Source organism: Pleuronectes platessa, chromosome 8, assembly GCF_947347685.1.
Source record: "Pleuronectes platessa chromosome 8, fPlePla1.1, whole genome shotgun sequence".
NCBI classification, from domain to species: domain Eukaryota; kingdom Metazoa; phylum Chordata; class Actinopteri; order Pleuronectiformes; family Pleuronectidae; genus Pleuronectes; species Pleuronectes platessa.
Genome location: NC_070633.1, coordinates 8733389 through 8743643, shown reverse-complemented (window position 1 = coordinate 8743643; position 10255 = coordinate 8733389). Strand labels below are relative to the sequence as shown.

Below are 10255 nucleotides of genomic sequence, written 5' to 3'. Positions count from 1 at the left end.
TGTCTGCTTAGATTTAACTTACTGCCTTTTGGGTAATGTATTTATCTTTGCGTTCCCTTGGTATGATCGTTTACACAATGTCTGTAAATGACAGGGTTACTGGTTGATGATCAGCCCCAAGGTCCCAACTTTTCAAAATTAAAGCTCCGTTATTCAGCTCGTTATGAAATATTGCAGCAACAAAGCAACAATTGTGCCTTTACTTTGAAGATTCAAGCTTTGACTCCCGTGAATATTTGTGTCATTGTTCCATGGTAAAATAAAAAATAAAATACTCAAATAATCAAATGATCTCGAGAGCCGGTTGCCGACCACTGTTGTAGATAATCCGAGGATGTAGAAGAAGACAGTGGACCTTTTTGGCAGACTGAAGGCTCGCAGGGCAGTGTGTCTACAGACTCCTACAGAGTTGCCTGTTTATATGGTTTATTCAGATTAAGAGAGGTGTGGAGAGACCTAAAAAACATCTCTGGACACAGCAAGGACAGTGGGAATCTGGACACAAGGAGTGGGCAAATGAGCTGAATTAGTTTTTTCAATTTAGAAAAGTTAATATTCTGTCACCTGTAGAGTCAGTATCAAGAGGAGTATTCCATCAAATATAACCTGTTCTGAGTTACCTCTATGATCATTTACAACATCCTCAACAGCACTCATCTGCTCCATCCCATAAAGGACACATGAGCTGCTTGAGAATTACATGTTTAGGCAGAGACTGGGAAGAGCCACAAGCCAAATGATTGGAGAGCGAAAGAAAGATGGAGAAAGACGACTGATGTCGAAAAAAATCACTTGAGGAGGTTTAGAAGAAGGAGACAATTACGAAAAGGACAAGAGGTCAGGTAAACGCAGAAGCCCTGACAGTGAGATATGAAACAGGCATAGTAGGACATAAAGGGATCAACCACAGCGAGATCAGGACAGAAATAGAATTAGAGGGCAACAGAAACATGGTGACACATGAAGGGTGAAATGAGATACAAGGCAGAGAAAGGGAGAGAAAGAGAACGGGAAAACCAGACAACCTGGAGTTCCTGTGTGTGAGAGGGGAAACAGGCTCTAACATAAAAAAGGAGTTGTTAGTGTATGGCCAAAACAGACATTTTACTGAAAACTTCATGATGTTAATGCTCTGGGGGCATATCATCTCAAAAGTTTAAGTCTCCACAAAATGAGGCTTTGAGTCACATGGTGCTTTTCAACAGATTTATCAGATTGCAACAACGACAAAGAAGGCTGTGAAAATCTGTTACAGATAACTCACATATGATATTAAGCATTGAGATTACTGGGTTTTAACCTCAGTGTATGATTCCTCATAGGGTCTGAAATGACCTCTGACCTCTCACCACTACAATTGGTTGTTTGCTGCGAAAAGTGCCAGGTTACAAACGCGAAGCAGCAATGGCAAAAAGTAAAATTTCACAACGGCTGTCCACAGGGTCAACAGGGTCCTCAAGGCTAATAATTAATTATCCATGTTTTGTACTACAGTGGTAGCCAAAGCAGTTGCGAGAATCTACATCATAGCTTCCAAACATCTTTGTTTCTGCCTGTCCAGACTAAAAGGCAGCCCTGGAGTTTTCAAACAAATATTATTTAGCACACTTCCACCTTCTCAGTTTAAGCTGGTCTAAAACTCCAGTGTAATGTGGACGCCAAGTGTATCTGTAGAAGGGTGAACTTTCAATTGAAAACTTATGAATGTAGCCTTTGAGTGCACCCCTAGGTGAAATTGGTAACTATGTGTTACCAATTATAAATGAAATGTTGAAACTACAATTGTAATGTAATTTAATGTTACTTTAAATTGATTTAATGTTAAAAAAAACGCTGACAAGTCCTAATTACCTCAATGGGATTGGAGGTTAATATAAATGTCAAAATGTAAATATATTGCTTTAAGAGTTTGAAATGGTTATTCAAAAGAAACACTTGACAAATAAAACATGTTCCCAAATACAACACATGTACAGAGTAAACAAGCAGACAGACAATATGTATATTCTTAACTTTAAGGCATGTATAAAATACACATTTGTAGTGATTGGAAATGTTTGAAAAAGAAAATTGAGTTAGAGCTTCACAAGTTTTATAAAGTTAATAATTGCAATGAGTAACAAATGGAGATTTCATTTATTTATTGTACAATCAATTACACTTCTAAACTATTATAAAGTTAGTACAACGGGACCATGTTCAAGTGAAAAGCTGTAAAACAAAAAATAATTCAATTCTATAATTTTTCATTTGAAACCAAGTCAAATGTTTCATTCAGACATGTTTAGGAAATACAGGCACATTCTTCTTTTTTTCTTCTCCTTACAGTGATAAAATCATCTTGCGACTGAATAAACCGGATTATGTTCACATATAAGAGCCACAGATGTCTGTTGTCGGCTGTAACCCCTGCTCTAATGTATTATGATATGATCCAGCCACATACAAACCTGAACAGAATGAACAGTTTATAAGACGGATGAATGATTGTTGTCATGGTTTTTTGTGTGTTCTTTTACCCAGCCTTTGTTGAAAACATGGCTCTGGGTTGCATGTGTCAAAGTCAAGTTTTCAAGGTACACATTTGCCCCTAGAATGAGAATAAATTCAGATCTTCCTGGTATTTGACAGTAATGTCATGTGATCCACTTGGTACCGCTTAATTCCTTTCAAAATAACAAAACAAAAACTTTTTTTGAATAAAACCAGACACACTTCAGGTGTTAGCTCTCTGGATTCCCCTTGATTTACACAGTTCTTGCATTTCTGAATGTGTTGGAATAATGATGTTATCTGACTGCCAGCTTGGAGTAAAGACTGAAATGAAATGCTCATTGATCTGAATTTACTACATATTGCATCCACATTTATTGTTGGCATAGCTCAAAAGTAGACTGCAGTGTTAAATTAGGGTAATATGTGGTGAGCAAGACCCTGTATCACTGACAGCATCACAGCCAGGACTGGTTTTATTGCTCAAAGGCCTCATAGCTTAAATTGGGTACAGTGTGTTCTTCAACCCACAACCCAGCTGGGATCAACCCCTATTCTGTCTCTATGTATAGTGAATAATGAATATGGCTTTCTACAGTGGTTCATGCAGCCTGAATCATCCATAGCTCGAATAATCCCAAGCATTTTTTAGACAGGCATTGAACGTCAGACATTTTCATAAACATTTCCAGAAGGGCTGTCTGTGAGAACACAGATGTCCTGGTCAGATGCTCCAGACATCTCCAGAACTTCAGTAGTAAAATATCTGAGTAACACCCATGTGAGAATACAACAAGGGGATACCCGGCAAATTCAAGGGGCGAGCGGGTATCTTGATAATGTTTATAACACGCGACGGATGCAAAAGTGAAAATCAAAACCCAGAATACAGCTATCTCAAGGCAAGTCAGAGGAGTGATACAAACAGACGATGTCAACATGGTAAGACAACGAGAGACAAAAGCTTTTGGTGATAAGGGCCAACTCGGATGTATGCAGTAACCGAAAATACTTGATTTCCTCAGCAGCATTTATACATGTATTTATCCTGCAGGCTCAACACAGCCACAGCTCTGGACTCAATACAGAAACCAAACAATCACACAGTGCATCCTGGCTCAGGCTGTGTAGCACATCTGGGGCAGCAGTCTTCTGCCATTTTTCCTGTCCTTTTTGAAACTGGAGGCAGTGGTACTGATGTTAAAAGATCATCATCTTAGACAAAAGACGTTTAATACAGAATAGGAAGTGTGGTGTAGATAAGGAGACTGGGTGATAGAGAGAAGCTCTTGGCTATCTTAGTTACACATGGTGAAGACAGGATGTTTTCTGCATTTGAACACAAGGGAAAGTTGGATTTAGCTACTCCACCCCAGCGAAAACATGGAGAGGAGTGTTTACATCACAATTCGATGGTAAAGAGGAGCCTTGACATGACGGCACTTCTCTGCCAGAGAGCATTTCTCCTGCTCAAGGGTAAGAGGATCTTACAGCCTCTAAATCAATATGTGCCATACTGCCTGACAGCCTCCAAATGGGACGTTTTCAGGAACCCTCCTTCTCCAGGTCTTACTGTGGCTTGTCTGAGCTCACCGAGCTCCTCTAACATGTGTCCTCACCTTTCCCACGTATTTGTATTTTCACAGTGATTTTAAGTCAAGTTGTGATGGGTAGATATCAGGTACAGTAAAATGCAGAGACAAAAAAAAGAGTCATTCTTCCTCTCAAGTCGTCCATTTAAGAGGCCGACAAGTTGTTACTTCTGTTGTATAAACCAAGATCATCTCAAGTGATTAAGATACTTAAAAAAAGTAAAACCTCTACCCTACTTTTGCCAGACTGGTTTATCAAACTCCAAGACTGCAGGCAGGTTTTTAAGGCAGAAGGAAAAGGTTTGGAAATACTGCTTTCAGTTAGGATGTGGATGAAATTTAAAATTACTGACAGACAAAGAAATTAGCCTGTGATATACAAGGTCTAATGTGGTGCCTCAGAATGTTAAAGGCTGTGACAAACACAGAGCCAGAACAGGTTTCAGTTTATTGTGGATCCCCCTCATATAACCGACATGTTTAACTTGTGATGTTTCCTGCGCATTGCTTGTGTCTGTGTTTGGAAAATTTGGAAGGATTTCTATATGACACCAGAGTCTTAAAGGCAACATTGTCTTCTTCTGAATTGTTAATAAATATGTCACTTCCCATCCCCTTTTTCCTCTTCTCTTTCTATCCTCAGCATCGTCTCTGGATAACGATGATTCGGTCTTCGCTTTGCAATCATCCCCATCCTTCTCTTCTAGGTTTCTTCTTTTCTTCTCTTCTCTCTTCCCATTGATAATGCCTCCCACTCCCCCATTTCCTCAACAAGGACAACTACTCTTCGTCTCAGTCTGTTGTGTGAGTCGCACTCTCCCATCCTCTCTCTCCACGTCTCTGTAGAGCAGGGATTTCTGGGCCTTCAGACGGCAGGCCAGAGACATGAAGATAGAGTCGACGTTCTGACTCTCCCTTGGGTCCTTGGCCGACGTCTCGAACAGCAGCATGTTGTGAGCGTCAGCAAACTTTAGTGCCGTATTTGAGGGCACCTGGGGAAAGTAGAGTTTGGTTACAAACCTTAATTGAATTTAGTAGTAAATAAAGTATTACATTCTGTATGTACCCACACTAACCTGTATTTGGTCCACAAGGTCACACTTGTTTCCAACCAGGACTCGAGGTACTGATGCTGAGACCCGATGGCCATTACACTCCTGGAAAACAAGAGAAAGAGCAGAATATAGCTTTTTAAAATAATGCCATGTTTCCCTGATACCATAAAAAACATAAATTTGATCAGCTGAGAGGACAAAAATACATTATTGGCCTCTTAGTTGTAACTACAAACAATTTAGGACAGTTACAATATGTCACACTGCAAAAACAACAACATAGTCAAAACACTAGTGCCAGAATGGCTGCAAATGCTTCTATCTCAAATAATACCAACTATTAGTCACAAAGCATTGTTTGACCTCCTTTGTTATTGTTCAAGATTACTTTGAGGGGATTTCTGCAAGATAAGTACAAACTGGACCCAAAGATGAGGTGATTTGATTTTGCTGTTCAAACATCACAAGTTAAGGTCACTGTGAGCAGAATGATCAGGGATGGCCGAGGGGATTTGTTCGATCATATTCACACGGCGGCATTTTTCCTCGGACATCACGCTCAGGGTGTGAAACTCAAATGTTGTCATGAACAGAATAATCTTATGCTGCAATGATCCAGGTTTAGAAATCATATGAACACAGAGACTCTGACAAACGGTTTTCATGTCACAGATCCATAACTGATCCGAAACTGAAAAGACCTGAGGGACGTGGTAGCATGTTTCAAGATTAAACAACATATTTGATAGCTCATTAGCCATTAGACAACAGCTAATGTTAGCATTCAACCACTTCTAAGCAATGAAGGCAGTTTCTATGTTGATATAATAATGTACATCTTGGACACATTTATTTAAGCCTGAAGTCTAATATTTTGATGGATGTAATCAAGCTAGCAATGTAACATTAACTGTCTTTCTGTCTTTTCACCTGACCTCAGAAATCTTCAGTTGAGTCAGTATTGTTATGTGACATCATGGCTAGAACATATTTTGGTGTCATGTTCACACAGTTTACATCAACACAACGTTTGTTTCATGCACCTTAGTATTGGATTGAGCATTAAGCATTCCATCACAGGCTTGATTCCAGCGCATTTTACTTCCAGGACCATATGTTGTCCCCCCGAGAAAATTGATATTTCAGGATACAAATTGATTTTTTCAATTGCATCATGTAACAGTATTAAACTGTGATGTCAGAAAGGAAGTGGTTGAATACTAACATATTAGTATTATTATCATTATAACACAAATATATGGTGGATTATTTATAGCATGGGTTGTGCTGTGCAGTTTATGCTCAGTCAGTACTTTCTAAACTAACTGATTGGACAAAGCGATGCACCCATCACCAACCTCTATCCATGTCTGTAGGTTGCGGAAGGAATTCATCTTGGTGACGTCGTACACAAAGACCACTGCATGGACATTGCGGTAGTAGTGCTCCACCATGGATTTACGAAAGCGCTCCTGTCCTGCTGTGTCCCAAACCTGCACCTGTGGAGACAGACAACAGAATAAAGGTCAAAATGTTCCCTGCAGACAAACCAGGTAGGATGAACACAAAGTTGTCTAACTTCACTCTGCACCATGCATCATGGAAAGCTCAGCACACAGCGTCTAGCAAAGTGACAGTATATTGTTTATATACTGTTTGAGGGGGAATCACTATTAGGGACGAAATTGTAATTTGCTCTGGGGCGTTGATACAGGTGAAGTAAACAGCTCATTCAAAACCTGCAGGTTTAGAACAGGCATGGTGGGCTACATTACTGTACTGAGTATTGATGGCACGTCAATAGTGTAGTGTACATGTTTGAGTCAGCATTAGGGATCATCTGGAGGTTGTAGACATATGGCTCGACTGAGAGGGGGGGGGGGCATATACATACATTCATGTATATCACCATCATTTGTTATGGTAGTCCGTCATTCTGTTATCATTCTGCACTTACACGGGTTTTGCTTCATCTGCCAAAATGTTTTCTGACATCGAATCATTACACTTTATGTCATCAATTATTACGGTGATGCTGCAGCACTATGGTTCATATTTGGTGGTTGTTTTTGATGGCGCAGGAGCTGGACAGGTAGCCTGAGACATGTCTGGTATTATGGGTATTTACTGGATCAGTCAGTGGATTCAAGTAAGATTCTGAAGGAGTTTTGACAATATAACAGATTTTATAATAAAAAGAAATCATAAAATGCTGACATTCAACTGTGTGAGTCCTATTACCAGTATCTGGTCTCACAATAACATTAACTGTGTTCGGGTCTCACTGTCTCTCAAACACAGACTTGATGAATCTCTCCAGCCTGTATAAAGCATTTAAACCTGAGGACACTGTAGGAAAATGTTGTTTCAGGGTGGGGCAGATCAAATGAAAGAATGGGCCCTGTGTGGTGTGCTGCCAGACACTGGGCTGCAGCTGATCAAAAGAAAGGAAGGTGAGGAGGAGGGGGAGGGAGGTGAGGGAACTCCTCCTGTAGCTGCTGCTTCTCACCTTGATGGTCTCGCCCTCGAGCTCCACCGCCTTCTCCCTGAAATCCACGCCGATGGTGGCCTCGGTCTTGTCGGGGAAGCTCCCCCCGGTGAAGCGGAAGGTGAGGCAGGTCTTCCCCACGTTGGAGTCGCCGATGACGATGATCTTGAAGATGCGCGTCTGGATGCTCAGCTCCATGGAAGCGGTGCTCAGGTCCACGGAGGACGCGAGGCTCGGGGCGGCTTCGGTGCCGCTGCTGGCTCTGCTGCGGCCGACTCTGAGGAGATCCATGGAGGACGTCAGGATGGTGACATTGTCGTCCGCTCGGCTCCTTTGTGCGATTCCTCCTCTTCCACTGCCTCCTCCTCCTCCGCCCAGAGCTCGGATCTCCCCCTCCGGAGAATCGTTGGTCATTATGCCGGAGGAGGCGATGCGCAATCGGCTGTGTGTGTGTGGAGGCGAGGGGGTGGACGGATGGATGGATGGGTGAAGGGAGGGGGAGGAAGAGGGGAGGAGAGCAGGGACGGATGCTCTCTTTTAGCAGCTGACTGTGGCCTTAAAGGGAAAAGCAGTAGAGATATTGTAACTTTGTCTACAACCATATTCTAAACCATAAACACCACATGAGGTCACTACAAGAACACACTTATGAGACACATTTGTAGAAAGCAAGCAAGCATTTCTAAAGTACTGTACTGGGGAATAACTTTATAAGATTATACAACCTCTCCTCCCCAGTGGTGGATATAGGATTTTTCCAAATCAGGGGTAAAAATGTATACAGAGGAGGCAAATTGTATGTCCAACATCCTTGTTTGATTACTTATTAATTAAGTAATCATGGTTCAGTTTTATAAATCAAGTTAATATACAAACCAATTTAATGGCAAAATAGTATAAAATGTGCTGCAGCTGAATACTGACAATCAATCAATCAATCAATCAAATTTTATTTGTATAGCCCATATTCACAAATTACAATTCGTCTCATAGGGCTTTAAAAGGGTGTGACATCCTCTGTCCTTAACCCTCAGCAAGAGTAAGGAAAAACTACATAAAAAAACCTTTTACAGGGTAAAAATACGTAGAAACCTCAGAGAGAGCCACATGTGAGGGATCCCTCTCCCAGGACGGACAGAAGTGCAATAGATGCCACGTGTAGGAAAACATCATCAAGATTAAAGTTTTTAGCAACATTTGATGACAATAAAGACAATGTGAGAGTAACATTTCCTCTGTGCCAGAGAGAAAGTGAAAGGGATTTTCTCACACCACCAAGTCATGTGATCTGATCAGCGGGCCATATTATCACATTCCATTAACCAACGTGGCCGTGATGCAAAGGGCTGCAGTGGTGACCGATTCCAGGACTGAGTAGTTTCTCTGTCAAAGGTAAACATCAAACCTCAAAAGAATACCTGAGATTCTCATTCTAACTTTTAAAAATCAGAACCTCATCAACTAGCTTAAAAAGAACCAACTTAAAAAAAAATACTCATTATCGTTTGTAAAAACATATTCGAAAATGGAAAAGATGTCAACAGTACAAGACTGTAGATTATTATTCTAGGAGTGAAGAAACTGCACATCTCATAAACCATTGTTAATGATCCCTTTCCAGTTCTTCTTGAATTTAATCAATTTAATTAATTAATTTAATTAAGGTTAAATGATGTTTAACCTTCTCGAAAAAATCTGAAAAAAACCACAGCATGTTAGAAAGGGAAGCCCTTCTAACATAATGTAATGCTGAACCATCCGATTGTAGGCAGCATGGTTTTCATGGTTGTGGTATACATTCCATGGAAGCAGCGAGCTCCACCAATCAGAGATGTCATGATTACACCTGAGGATTGTGGGTATTGTGGTATTTCTCCTTGACATCGTAAATAAAACGTAAATAATAAGTTTTTCTTAAAACACAGTTGATATAATTTGGACTTGTAGCTTCATATAACGTTGCTTCCTATATATAACCATCTCTTAGCTTGTGCTACCTTGGGTGGTTACAATATTATGGCTGATAATCAAAATCTGTTCCTTATCTATCAAGACTGTCGAGACACTTCAATAAAAAAAAAAAGTTAAACCACTGTTCATCTCACTAGAGGCAAATGATTGAGAACTGTGAATATATTTACAACATTTTATGGCACTCCATCGATTCATTGTGTTTGAATCTCAATCAATGTTGAACTGTTTTACCAATCTCTGTTAGCATGATTCACCCTCTTCTATCAAAATCCTAATAACATGTTTAATAAGTTATTTTACACCTACAGTTTCCAATATTTTCACTTTAATTCCTGGAGCTTTCATGTAGAACCAACCAGCAATTATCTGTGAGAATAAAACAAAATCAGTTATACTTACTGTCCGAGATGTAGCTGTGCAAAGTGCTGCAGGATGTTTAAGCCTCTGGGCTCCCATTTTGAAGAACAGAAAAAAACAAAACACAAAAACACACACCTACACACATACTTCCAGAATACACACGTAGACTACGCACAATCCCTGTGTTTTGATATCAGACTGAAATGCAGACAGACACCAACATCTTACTTTCTCTAAGTCAATCTCTCTTTCTCTCCCTCACACACACACACACACACACACACACACACACA

The 10255-nt window shown here is 40.4% G+C and overlaps 1 protein-coding gene across 1 annotated transcript; it reads right to left on the bottom strand.

Moving 5' to 3' along the window:
- Positions 1-3839: 3839 nt before the first annotated feature.
- On the bottom strand, positions 3840-8042 carry rab33a (RAB33A, member RAS oncogene family). Its single transcript, XM_053429216.1, has 4 exons — positions 7650-8042; positions 6499-6639; positions 5162-5242; positions 3840-5077 (listed from the first exon to the last, which is right to left on the bottom strand). Exons 1-4 carry the CDS (start codon positions 8040-8042, stop codon positions 4853-4855), a joined length of 840 nt encoding a protein of 279 aa, XP_053285191.1. The 3' UTR covers positions 3840-4852.
- Positions 8043-10255: the final 2213 nt, after the last annotated feature.